Source organism: Apodemus sylvaticus, chromosome 15 (genome assembly GCF_947179515.1).
Source record: "Apodemus sylvaticus chromosome 15, mApoSyl1.1, whole genome shotgun sequence".
NCBI lineage: Eukaryota > Metazoa > Chordata > Mammalia > Rodentia > Muridae > Apodemus > Apodemus sylvaticus.
Genome location: NC_067486.1, coordinates 51,015,140 through 51,029,560, shown reverse-complemented (window position 1 = coordinate 51,029,560; position 14,421 = coordinate 51,015,140). Strand labels below are relative to the sequence as shown.

Below are 14,421 nucleotides of genomic sequence, written 5' to 3'. Positions count from 1 at the left end.
TAACAGCTCTCTTGAACATTTTTTCCCCCATCTAACTGAAATTTCATATTCTTTGACCAACATCTCTCAAGCCTTCCCTTCCACCTGAAATGTTCGACATTTTTGGACTCTGTACATAGCTGTTTTTCTGTGTCTAAATGATTTTCTGAAGTTTATGACTCTGTGGACTGGGGTGTCCAGTCCAACTAGTGTTAAGTGTCTTTTAATAAGAAAGATAGAAATAGGCACATGCTGCTCTTCTCTCAATAAAGAAAATGTTACACAAGCCCATGACTTCAAACATTCAATGCAAAACACTCACAGTATAATTAGACGCTTGAATGTTTCTAAGTGCCGTTTCCAGTTGTGTTATCAAAAAATGTAATGTCAAAGCAGGAACAATTTCTTCCCCAGTCTGGCTATTAGTTGTAACTTCCCTCTGTGAAGAATAATTGAAATGATAATTTTTGTAAATTAGGATTTCTAAATACATAATAAAAAAAGAAAAATGCATAAACCCCACTGAAGCCAAAGGTTTTTTCAATTACATTAGTACTATACATTTTTTACATATTTGTTTATTAAGCTTATTGTTAAGGAATCTAATTAATGTCCTCAGTAGGAATTTCCATAGCCCCCCCCCCACAAAGTAGAAAAAGTATGGATCCCACTGTTTTCTAACTCCTCCCATTTTCTAGCACGCATACAATGCTTCTTTGTCTGAGATGCTAGACAGAGCTTTCAGCAGCTTTTCATCTAGAGAAATGGCCTTGCACGGCTGAAATGGAAAAGAATACCAACAGGCTCTGTTGTCTGTGTCTATTTTCTATCAGTAACCTAACATTGCTAACTATAAAATCAAAATATACAACTAGGCATGGACTAGTTCACCTAGTCCATAATAAGTGTGTAGTCCAGGTGAACAGCAAACTAGTTCACATGGACAACATGCATATCTTTAAACACAACATGCAGAAGGCAAATTTCTGGGACTTCAAGGACAGTCTGGCCTACAAAGGGAGTTTCAGGAGAGCTGGAACTAAATAGTACAAAACAGCCCCAACCCCCAAAAAGAACAGTATACATGTTGTTTTTAACTATGGAAAATTTTGCTACACTGTATAATAGCAAATATTCAGTCAAGATTTAATTCTTTGTATAAAAATGAACATCTACTTTATTAGTATGCAAACTTACTACTATTTTTAATAAATGTCAAATTATATTTACACTGAATAAACTTATATTTTATTGGTAGCAACTATTTGATTTGCATATTATATGTCCAGATGATATAAAAAATTTTCAGGTGGAAAGTGGTCAAAAGATGAAATATTTAAAATGCCCCAATCTTTATGTTCTGTAGGGAATTAATTTTATTAATAAATACATTTTTTTTAAAAAAGTCATTATTTTATAAGTTAGGAAAACAATATTAAAGTAGATCATGGCCAGGAGAGACATATTTATGTTACAGCTAAATTAAAATAAACACTGAATTTCAGTTTACTATTACAAATATACATTCCTATAATGACTTTTAAAATTTTTGTTAATAAGTGTGTAGTCCAGGTGAACAGCAAAACCTTTTGCAACAATCAGATAGAGATTTTATGACTCTGATTATACTATATAGCTTTAAAAGTCATATGAAGAAAAGTATACATTTTCACTAAAGAGAAATGATGATGTTACCTGCATGGTCTGGAAGGAGAAATCTTCTTGTATGAACTTTTCAATGTTAGGGAACACACCTTTGGGAAGAGCATTGATTGCATTTAATAACTTCTTTACTTCTAATAGTGGGTTAACAGGCTCAGGATCAGTAGATATATCCATTTTCTGTTTGTCCTACAAAACATTTAATTTATTAAATTACTTAATATAGTTTCATTTATTCTAGTGATAAAAATCACTAAAAGTATTTTTAAAGAGATAAAGTTCTGTGTGTGTATGTGTGCGTGTGTGTGTGTGTATGTATGTGTGTATAATGATCATACCATAAAATGTAAAATAAGACTATCTCTGCTCAAGAAACTTATCTACACAGAAGTAGGAAAACATTGTTTTTTAAGTGGCATGGCTGATCTTTCAGCTTCTAGAACCATAGTAATTTTAAATGAATTAAGTGACAGGAATTTAAACAGAAATAGAATGATTTATTTCAATTTAGGCAGAACTGAATAATTATCAATAACCTTGAGATTTAAAGAATTAACTTTTAAAGACTTAATATAGCCATCATTAAAGGTTAATTGATAACTAAAGAGTCAAATCCTTATAGACTACCTACTAACATCAGTTGTGAAGAGTCAGTGAAGAAAAGAGAAAGACAGAAGGACACAACTGACAGACTGTAACTACTCTGAAGGAGAGAAGCTTTAAGAATATGGTATCACAGTTAGTGTCTGAAAATCAGAACAGCTTACTACAGACCTACAGAGCTTGAGTCACTGAAAATGACCAAATGTGGAAGGTTTGATTCTTGGATCCCTAACAGAACAATAATCAGACAATTAAGAATTGCAATTAAGAATTAATAGAAGCTACTGCAGCACAGTCTATCCTCTATCCTCTATGGCTGAGTCTCAAAATTATTCTTCCATCGGCAGCTATTCTGAAGAATTTATGCACATTATATTTCATAGTACCTTACACATGACAATTATGCATCAAATTGTTTTTAAATAAGATTAAAAGTATGTCAAATATCTTTGAAAATTGTGCAAATACTTATTACATTATTTGTTGTAATCTGTTGACTTGGAATTTTTCAAAAAGTTTTAAAAAGCTCACAAAGATTTAAAAATTTTAAAAGGAATGATTATTACCTGTAGTACATGTATGTCAAATTAAAAATCAATTCTATACTCAAAAATTACTAAAGAATCTGACATGGTTAACAAATTTACAAACTGACATGATTATGGCATGAATATACACTTCTTAAAGAAATGTCATAGATTCAAGGATGTTAAATTATTTCTTTTGTATTGCAATTTTAACAATTTAAAATTTGCTATCAAAATATTATATGCCCAAATAATTTTAAGGAAATTTATTTAACATCTAACTCAAGTTGAGACTGAACAGTATGTATTCTGATTGAGAAGAATTAGGAGGTGTAGCCTTATTGGCGGTGGCGTGTCACCCTCTGCCCCGTCTGTGCCTCAGGATGCAGCTCTCAGCTACTGCTCCAGTGCCAGGCCTGCCAGCCTGCGGCCACACTCCCTGCCATATGGTCATGGACTCATTGCTGAAACCCTAGCCCTCATGAAATGCTTTCTTCTTTAAGTTGTTACAGTGTCTTATCACAAAAGTAAGAAAGTAAGGCAAAGTGTCTAGCTTTTCTTAATTTCATAATCCTAATATTTATTTTAAAAAAAATTTTTTTGGACCTAATAGTCCTGGATCCTACTTTTCCTCAATTGTATAACTTGTGTATACTGGAACACACTGTAACTATTCTGAACTAGTAACAATTTATACATTAGTCTTTTTGACATCTCAGGATGCTGAGAGCTGCATCCTGAGGCACAGACAGGGCAGAGAGTGACACGCCACCTCCAATAAGGCTACACTTCCTAATTCTTCTCAATCAGAATACATACTATTTTCTAGTAACAAACTCATATGTTCCTCATATGTTATTATAAAACTATTCAAGTTGCATTAGCATGTAATATGAATCATTAAGGAAAACTTATAGGGATAAAACTCAATGAGAAGTAAAACTATAGTAACAAAACTCAAATTTCTCTTCAACCTTTCATTGAATATAACATATTCAACATATAACATAAACATTTGAATCTTCTACAATTATACTAATAATGATAAATTTTAATCTAATTTAAAACCTTTTAACTGGAGAGGTGGCTTAGATGTCAAAAAGACTAATGTATGAATTGGTACCATGTATATGTGCTTGAGTGTGCAGAGAGGCAAAAACTGGGCATGAGATATTCTAGAACTGAAGTTACAAACAGCTGTTTATTGTTATGTGGGTGCTGGGAACTAGATCTATTTACTCTGCAAGAATATCAACTGTTATAATCATTAAGCCATCTCTCTAGCCCATCATCAATAAGAGTTTTAAATTAATATATAACTCGAACTCATTATCTTATCTTTCATTTATATATACTTAGAAGTTCTAACAGTAAAAATAATGAAAAAGAAAATTGGTTTTAAAAATAAATCAATAAAACTTTTCAGTAAAAAATTCTGGATGTATATTTTCATACATACACACACATATATGTATATATGTATATGTATATATATATAGATATAGATAGATAGATAGATAGATAGATTTTGCTTGAATATTCCTTTTTATAGATAAACGAGGTTAGGATATATAGTGCTTGCCTAGTACGGCTTCATCTACATTATTGCAAAGAAGACAGATTACCAAATGAAGCCTGGTTGTTAGAATGTTTCTGGGTGAATCAGTTCAATTTTCAACACATTTCCACTTCTCATGAGGATTAGCATATCCTTGACATATAGCAGCAATAATCCCAGAAAAACTTATTATGAAAAAAATCACTTTTTCAGAAAGTGACTTACTAAAGATTTTACAACTAGTCTGTGCATTATAACTTTATATACAAATGAATCAACTCATTACTAATTTACAGATTTTCTTACCAGCTGACTGACTGTTTTCTCTCCTATGTTCTCAGTTTCATCTTTGGTCTGTTCCTCCACTTCAGGATTTCCACTTCAAAAGCAAAAATATATATTAAGAGAATGTCCTCACAAAAATCACAATTGTAGCAGTAAAGAATCAGCAAACTGAATCACTATCTCAAAGTTTCAAAAGTATCACAAATGTGTATCAAAGCCTGAAATGGGAAGAGGTACCACATCTCATGGGAGGTTCAAGTTAGAGAACAGTTACGCTAAGCCCTTGCTTGATGATGGTAGAGAAACCTTCAAGCTTGGATAATTACCTCTGCACATTTACCAAATACACAACAGACAAAAATATACAGGAGAAAATAACAGAAGGGTAGGTGAGTCAGTGGGTGATATGCCTGCTCTGCAAGGCCCTAAGACTGGATCTCCAGTGCTCAAGTGGAGAGCCAGGCATGGATGCACACTCCTATAACCAGTCCCATTGCTGCTGTGGTAGGGGATGAACAGAGCCCCTGGCCAGCCTGCGGAATAGAAAGAGGAACTCCATGGTCAGTGACAAATGCTGCCTCAAAATTTAGGGAGGACAATGATTTCGCCTTCTTTTACACACTTCTGAAGGCCTGAGTGCACACCCTCACATACTCAGACCACACACACTTACAGACCATACACACAAGCTTAGAGTATATTAAGGTGAAGATGTCTTTAAAAAGGATGATTTTCTTTTTGTGTATAGATGTATGAAAATAAAATATAAAAATGGCTAAGAAGGTGTGTGTGTGTGCATAATACACATATAAATATATATGTATGAAGAAACACATGTATATATACATGTGTATACACACAAAAACACCTGTTTTGTTAGAATTTTTTCTCTTTTAATTTTACACCATGTATTTCCTTCTCCCAATTCCTCCCCACCTTCCTATCCACCCAGCTTTATATTCTCTCTCTCCCCACCTTGTCTTTGTCTCTCTGTCCCTGTCTCTGTCTCTCTCTCAAAAATAAACAAAGATCAAAACAAATAACAGGTATATGCCATAATGCCACAGTTACAAAGATATATAGGCAACCTCAATTTTTTATTTAAGAACTTCTAAACTTAAAATTGCCAAGTTTTTCACAGCATATTAATTTATGGTAACTATCACATTTAGAAATCATAAGTTGCTTTGGTAAAGATTTACAAAATTGTTAGTAGCATCATGTAAAAACTCTAAGGATCATACATGATTTCTGTGCTCTTAGTAATTCAGTAGAGGGGCACATACAATATTGAGAAGAGAAACATTGATTTACACAGAATTGTAAGTTATAAAATATCATTACTTTATGTATGCATCTGATAATCATTTTTCATTTATTATATATGATATTATATAGGAAACTGGAAAAGTATAGAAATAGTTCAAAATATGACTCTCAGTACATTTAGTATGTCATGGCTAAGACAATTTATTAAGACAGATTATTTAGTTACTTAAATTAATTAACTTTAATTTCTTAGTTGCCTAATAAGCTCATATTATCTGGGAATGAATGCAGCAGTATTCAGAAGCCTTTCAAGACCTGTGGGAATACAATATGTCCTTCAATAAATACTTGCTGACTCTATTTCATGATCGCTTACTCTTTAAAATAATAGTTATCACTTCCAGATGCATATTAAAATCAACTGTGACAGCTTGGAAACATCTACATACCCAAGCTGGCTAGTCTTACATCAACACACAAACTACAGTTATATGAAAGGAGGGAACTTTAATTGAGAACATGTCTCTGTAAGATCCTGCTGCAAGGCATTTCTTAATTAGTGATTGAGGAGAATGGACCAGCCCATCATGGGTGATGGAATCCCTGGGCTGTTGGTCTTGGGTTCTGTAAGAAAGCAGGACCAAGCTATAGGAAGCATTCCTCATGGTTTCTGCATCAGCTCCTGTATTCAGGTTCTTGCCCTGTTTGAGATCCTGTCATGACTTCTTCAACAATGAATACTGGGGTAGACGCATAAGCCAAATAAGACTCCCCAACGTGCTTTCTGGTCATGGTGTTTCACTGCAGCCGTAAAAGTCATAACTAAGACACTCGCTTAAGAGCTTCTAATACAAATATCATTAACTCCTATATTTTCTCCAGGTTTCACAATAAAACTAAGTACATACCTCAATTAATTTTCATCTCCTTTACAGAAAACAAAACTCCATATCAAGAAAGTGCAAATCTATAATTAGTACTCAGCAAGTAAAACTGCCAAACAACTGAAAATATTTTTTTTCAAAGTTGTGACTTTGTATCTTAAAAGAAAAAAAAAAGTCCCTAAGTATGGCACACTATTTGGCCCTCAGTTCTTTAGCTAGGGAAGACTCCCTAAAGAGCTCTTCTGAAAACTGGACTTCACTGAGTCTATAATTCCGTTCAACTGAAGTTGCTAAATTGCCCTGAAACTTAGCAGCATTTATTTCACATTAGTTTTTAAAGTTTATGGAAGAAAGTCTAATGCTGTACCGTGTTTTGCAATATAACAAATGCAGTTTCATTGCCATAACCCATTCTTTACCTTACAAAAAATTCTTCTGTTAGAGAATCCATGTTGCACAAAGTTCCTTTACAAGATTTATTCCAATGCTTGCAAACTGACTTCTGCTATGGCCACTAAAGCTGTAAGAAAAAAATAATATTAATAGGAAGATACAAAGTTTCTTTTCCTTCTCTATATAGACCAGTAAATATTTATAAAATTTTTCAATGTTTCCATAAAATAATATAGGTTCAATACCGAAATATAATCACCATTTAGAATTGACATTTTTCTAGGCATAGTAATATTTTATCAGTCTATAATTATATTGAAATCATCTATTCTTTTAAAGCACAGAATGTTTATCAAAACCATCTTTTATGTTATTTTACTTTCTAATATTATAAAGTTATTCTTGTTTTTCTAGTACTGGGAACTACGCTTACAACCTTGTGCATATCAGACAAGTACAGTTCCATTCAAGTTCTATTCTCTACCCCTATTTGGTATTTTTTTTTTCTATTAGGTTTTGTATAAAACTGCATAGCACACTTTGATATTTATTTCACCAATATTCCCAGATGACTATTGTTTCTCTACCTTTGGTTATATATATATATGTGTGTGTGTGTATGTATGTATATATATACACATACTACATATGTCCCACACCCCCAAACATATATAAACTCATCATGACCAATTTGTACTATTCAAATACTCATGAACGCAATCCAAGATCTCACAAATTCAAGATCCCAGGTTAGCTTTGAGCCCATTATGTAGTACAGGCAGGGCTTAAACTATGTTCCTGTGTGTAGGGGATGGTTCTGATGCTTCTATCAGGAATCTGAGTGTGAATGCTGAGGGTCCTGTTCCCAAATTGTTTCTTGATTGATCAATCAAGATGCTATTGGGTAATGGCTAAGTGGAAGAGGCTGGACTTCCAGGTTTCCCAGACAGCTAGGGGATGTCAGAGGAGAAAAGAGAATTTGCCATGCTTTAGATGGAGAGATTCACCAGCTTGAGACCTCAGGTGGAGTGGCTATTGGTTGCTTCCCCAACTGGGCATGAGGTAGCTGGTAGGAGATTAGAAATGTACCTAAACAGAGAGCAGGTTTAGGGTACTGAGCAAGAAAACTCAGTATGTAACGGGGCAACTAAGTTGAGGGACAATTTAGAGATGTTGAGCTCGGTAACTAAGCTGAAAAGTGTTCAGCTCGCTGGGAGTGAAAGTATGTTAGCCTCGGGAGATTGAGAAGAGCCTGGCCATTTAGCTAAATAGCATATTTTTAAAAATAAACTAATGCGTCTGTGTGTGTCTTTCTTCGGCGGATCCAAGGGAAGCAGGGCAGTGTTTGGTAGCTTGGTCCGCCTGGAGCTTAAAGTGGGGTAGTAGAAACCACATGCTACACCTTGACTGAAGGCCTGTGCCACTCCATGCAACAATGGTTGGTTTCCTTGACCATCTTCTTGGTCTATAACCCTTTTACTATATTAGTGGTATTTCCTTACAATAAGTTCACAGTAGAATTGCTAAATGAAAAGATACATTACTGAGTTAACTGATGCATGTTGTCAAATGGCTTCCCATAGAAGAGTATCAGTTCCTGCTTAATTATACTAACAGTGCTGATTTTTTTCTTTTTACTATAAAGATGCTACATAGCCACTTTTCTTCCAAAACCATAGTATACAGCTCCATAAAACAAGAAGTGAGATGTAGTAGTTCTTGTATATTCTCTAGCTCAAACATTAAAGAATTTTTATAGATCTGTCTCCACCATCCCCCTTTTTAAAGACACTGTCTCACAGTGTAGTCCTAGAATTCCCTTCATAGACCATGTTGGCCTTGAACTCATAGATTCATATGCCTCTGCCTCCAAAGTGCTGGCATTAAAGATGTCTGCTACCATGGGGTAGTGGTGGTACACACCTTTAATCCCAGCACTTGGGAGGCAGAGGCAGGAGGATCTCTGAATTCAAGGCCAGCCTAGTCTACAGAGTGAGTTCTAGGACAGCCAGGGCTACACAGAGAATCCCTGTCTTGAAAAAACCAAAAGGATGTCTGCTACCATGCTCAGCTTTGTGGATGTTTCTTGAAAAAGTAAAACTATGCAGACAATATAAATGAAACAATATGAGACTAAAATGTATTTTTGACTATTTATTTAGCTCTATTCCAAGAACAACTTTTCTAAAATTAGTCCCACTTGATCTCTTCCATGGGCTATCAATGACTTTATTCATTTGTAAAAGTGGATTTGGTTCCCATTTTTTAAGGACATAATTTGCCACATCAAAACAGACATGACAATTATTTATACTTTAAACATTTAGATTATAACACCTGTTACTTCCCCCAGACTGCTTTTGTAAAAATCCACTCAAATATTCATCTTGACTAAGTTACCTGTCCAAGCTGTAGACTAATTTTCAACAAGATCCCACTGCAGAGGGCGTGCAAAGGCCCAGAGTATCTGCTTCCCCACTCTGGCACTTACAGAAGGCACATGGAAAACTTATAGATAGATATAAAAACAATTAAAGCAGACTGAGCACCTGTTTCAATGGTAGTGGCTTGAAAATAGAACTATTTGGTATTTTTAGGAGAAAATTTTATTAAGGATTTTCTACTTGTAAACTAAACTACCTCCTGTCAGCCCATCCTGTCAACCAGTTTACTTCAAAATCTTATCCTCTGGACCACCAAATTATGCTGGATCAAGAACCATTTAAGTTAAAAGACTATATTGTACAAAGAAGCATTAAGTAGTTGACAGATATTTTGCTCTCAGGAAGAAAAATAAGACCAATCTAATTATGACATATACAAATACAGATAATAAAACATGTCTAGAAGAAAGAGAAATGATAAATTATCTCCTTTGGACTTACTTTGAAATATATAGGTGTGCTCTTAGGCACACTAGTTATTCAACTTTATGTGAAATTAAAAAATATTCTGTATATCTGTTTATCTGGAAATAGAAATAATGAAACCTGTACTTTTTTTATGAAGTTGTAAATATATTAGGCCTTGTGATATTGTGTAAATATATTAGGCACTATAAGACACATTTCTGCTACAAGCATAAACATTATCATAATCATAACCAACATCTTCCTCACTTCACTGTTTAGGTACACAGCAAAATTAGTTCACCTTTTCTCCATTCCTCTGGGGTAGGAAAGCACTATTGTATAGGAAGCAATGATAATAAAGTGATTAAAGAAATGAGACAAAAATTGCTTTTCATATACATTATATGATACAAACTGCAACATAAGACTCACTCTTTAGCCCTTTCCATTTTCCTATTGATATATAAACATCTATCATGCTTTTAGCCAGTGTATCATTTTTAATGAAAGAACTACTTATCAAAACTTCACTTGTTCTGAGTTTGACACTGAAGAATTTTGCTATTACAGAAAGATGCATTAAATAACCCTAAATAGATAATTTTGGTAGTTTAAAAAGCTACACTCTTATGCCAGCACTAATTAAACATACTCTGGAAGTTTATGAGTCTGTTGATAGACAGATTCTGACACTGCTAAGTTATTAATTTTGCCAAAAGAAAAAAATTAAAACTTCTAAGGCATGAGAAGTAATACCTACTAAAAAACTTATAGTCAAAGCCAGTGGCACAGAGTTGGCCTACAATCCCAGAGACAAAGGATGCTGTGGTAAGAGGCTCTCAAGTTCAAGTTCAGCCTGAACAACTCAGTAAGATTTTTTCCTAAAAAATTAAAAAAGGAGAGTGGCAACTGAAAACTAGCTAAGGGGGCTGGACAGATGGTTCAGTGGTTAAGAGCACTGACTTGTTCTTCCAGAAGTACTGAGTTCAATTCACAGCAACCACATGGTGGCTCACAACTATCTGTAGTAGGATCTAATGCCCTCTTTTGGTATTAGAAGCATACCATGTTGTTGAGGACAGCAACAGTGTACTCACATACACAAAATAAATGAATGAATGAAAGAAAGAAAGAAAGAAAGAAAGAAAGAAAGAAAGAAAGAAAGAAAGAAAGAAAGAAAGAAGCTACTAAGGACAATTAAGACATTTTGTTATAGGAGCTGCTTACCAAAATTATGTAAGTATTGTAAATCTGATTAAGTATGTTAGAAAAACACCAGTACAGATTCTTAGTGGGTATTAATGTGGTAAATTCTTTTTCTTAGGTTACTACAGTCAAGAACAGACTGGTTTCCTATAAGGCAACTGAAAATTCTCAGTTCCTTAGGCTACAATTCCAGAGTCAAGATTCCACTACAGTCAGTCTTAGTACTAGGCTGCAGCCTGCCAACTTCTTAGAAGGGAACAAATTCACCTCTCTTCTGTTTTATTGTTTGTTTGTTTGTTTGAATACCATATCTGGTCACGTAGCTGGAGATAATTTCAATCTCATGATCTTACCTCAGATTCCCAAGTGTTGAAATGATAGCAAATACTAACAGGTACACATCTTTAATTCTATTTAAGTCCAGCCAGTTGCTTCTGTACTTACATAGTCAAATCTATTGAATTACCTGTCTCATCACAAAACAAAATATCGGACAAAAAGCAATTTAAATATGAGTTTATTCTAGCTTAAAGTTTGAAGGGATACATTCCATCATGGCAGGGAAGGTAGGACATCAGGATCAGAAGTCTGCTGCGCAGTCACACTTTATCTGCAGGCAGGAAACAGACAGTGGATAGGAAATAGGAGGCAATAAAACTTCAAGGCCTGTACCAGTGAGCAGCCTCTTCCAGCAAAGCTCTACATTCTAGAGGTTCCACAGTCTTCCCAACAGTGGCACCAGCTGGTACCCAGTGCTCAAATACACGAGCCTGTGGGGAATATTTCATATTCTGACCACAGCAGCTACATGGTACGAATATTAATTTAATTTTAGTGTTTGGAATGTACCTAGAATGGATGTACCCAGGTTAAGATGCCATGAAAACAATGGCTATTTACTCCTCAGGTTAAAACATTTATAAATAGCTCTGCTAAAACAATGCTGTTCTTGGTCTCAGTGATTCATGGGAGCAACAGAACCTTAACTAGGACAACCCCTTTGAAATACTCAATGAATATCTATCTAATCTTGCTGGCTAATATGATTATGCATATTTAACGCAAAATGAAAAACCATCACTTTAGCTAGTGTCTTTAGAAATTCTTTGATATTGAAAATACAGTATAAGCTGGTTATAACAGAGCATGCTAGTAATCTCAGCACTTTCAAAAGGCAGGAGATACAGAAAAAAATCCAGTCATCCTGAGTAAGTAGTAAGTTCAAGGCCACCTGGCTACACGAGGCTCAATCTCAAAGACAAACACATATATCTACATGCACACCTATAGAAAAGCACTATACTTCCAATTTTTACAAAACTGGAAAAGATCAAGTAATGACTGACTGTATGTCAGAATAAAAAACAAAAATAAAACTGGTAATTCTGGAACAAAAAAGGATTGACAAAATGCAAGATGGTGCTTGTAAAGTTAAGTAAAATCAATAAAGTCCTCAAGAGAACAACCGAGAGAACTAGAGTCAAAATGAAAATCTAAAATTATAAAGAGACTGAGGGAATAATAAATAAAAGCTTAAGTCAATAAAAATTTAAATAGAAGAGTTGACATTTTTCAAATTTAGTTTACCAGGGTAGAAAAGCAGAAATTGACATTTGCTAAAGTTCTATTAACGAACATGCTATGAACCTTAATTTTACAGGCCAAGAGATTCAGTCAACAAGGATCTGATAATTTTGTTTCATACTTCCATGTCATTAAAAAAGAGATGAAACTAATTGAGGCTCTTCCTGACACACTTGTCAGCTACTCAGAGTATTTCCTCAAGTGTATGTATGTGTGTGATTCCAGTGAGGTCTATTCTGACCTTTTCTTTTCCTGTTCTGATCATCATTATTCTAGATTATTTTTTCTCCTTGGCTTATTACATTTTGTATTACCAGAATGCTAAATCCAATGCCCACAGCTTAAGTATACGGTGACCAGAAGAGTGCCCACCCCACTGGAGAAGCTCAAATAAGAATTTATTGAATAAAACTATCATGTAAAACAGACTACTCTTAGATTTCACTTCAGGAAAAGAGTAAAGCAGTAAAATGCAGACACAAAAGGTGCAAAACTATTTATAAGCAAACTGGCTCTACGTTTTATTGATGATGTATTTCTCATTTATGCAGTGACTTCTAACAGTACTTTTCTATTTAGACTACTATGAGATGGTTGCTTCTATGCAGGCACCACGTCCTCATCTTTGTTCTGAGTGACAGTTAATCCCTACGTATTTGTTTAAAATGGAATGAATGAATAAATACATTAGCTACAAATTCTTGGGTGAATATCTCAATGGCACAATCATTTTCAGCCATCGGTTAGCTTTACTTTAATTTTTTTAATATGAAAATAAATGACGTCTTTAAAAGGTACGAGAAAGAAAAAAAAAAAAAAAAACACCCGTTTTCCGAATTCCCACATTTCAGAGAAACTTAGTCCAATGGGCATTTACTCTATGACATCAAGCTCCTGAAACAGTTGCTGACTCACTTCGTTATGAATCTGTGCACATTACCTTTGATTTAAAATAATAATAAAAAAATCTTAACCGTGCCATTTCTTTGACGTCACAGACATGTGCAAAATAATCGTGTCAGACAAGAACAGGCCCCTCAGCCCACAGACATCAACGCTGATGAGGACGCATTCGGGAGCAGCTCCGGGGTGCACTCTCTAGGGAGTCTGACGAAGCCTGCGGGAAAGCCCAGGCTAACGGGTCGCGGCACCCCGACCGCCACAGGTTTTTCCCTGCGCGCGTCGCCCGTGGACACAAGAGCCCGGGGCCCCACCCCCGTCGCGTGCAAACCTGCGCCCCACAGATACAGCTCGGAGTTCCTCACCGTGTCTAGACTAGGGGGAAGCGGCCGTGTCTCGGGCAGAGGCTGAGGCACGAACGGAAAGCCGAGCCCGCGGCGCCGAGGCCGAGGAAGCCCCGGGAACCGAGCCCGCGCGGCGCAGGGACCCCCGAGCACCCCGGAGGCCCTCCACAGGTTGAGCCGCACTAGCGCGTCTCGCGAGATCCCGCGTGTTCGCGGACCTCCACCCGAAGCCTCGCGGCCTCTCCACCGAAGGGGGCTGCGGGGGGCGGTGCCCGGCCACCTTCCCGCAACCCCAAGCGCCTTGAACCTAGGCCAACCCTGCCAATCACAGACAGCAGCCCCTGCTCAGAGACTTCCGGAGTCCGACCGGAACAG

The 14,421-nt window shown here is 35.8% G+C and overlaps 1 protein-coding gene across 6 annotated transcripts in view; it reads right to left on the bottom strand.

The window, feature by feature from the left end:
• Dzip3 (DAZ interacting zinc finger protein 3) overlaps positions 1 to 14,358 on the bottom strand; it is a 60,410-nt gene extending 46,052 nt beyond the window's left edge. For 4 of the 6 annotated variants that reach the window (XM_052159106.1, XM_052159109.1, XM_052159110.1 and 1 more), the window contains exons 1-5: positions 14,068 to 14,349; positions 7,187 to 7,287; positions 4,636 to 4,708; positions 1,675 to 1,830; positions 302 to 418 (exon numbers count right to left, since the gene is read on the bottom strand). In XM_052159106.1, the coding sequence (XP_052015066.1) occupies positions 302 to 418; positions 1,675 to 1,830; positions 4,636 to 4,708; positions 7,187 to 7,218 (378 nt within the window). In that variant the 5' untranslated portion in view covers positions 7,219 to 7,287; positions 14,068 to 14,349. Of the gene's footprint in view, positions 1 to 301; positions 419 to 1,674; positions 1,831 to 4,635; positions 4,709 to 7,186; positions 7,288 to 14,067 lie in introns of those variants that run through there. The other 2 variants (XM_052159111.1, XM_052159108.1) reach the window with 2 other exon arrangements.
• Between the last annotated feature and the right edge of the window lie 63 nt (positions 14,359 to 14,421).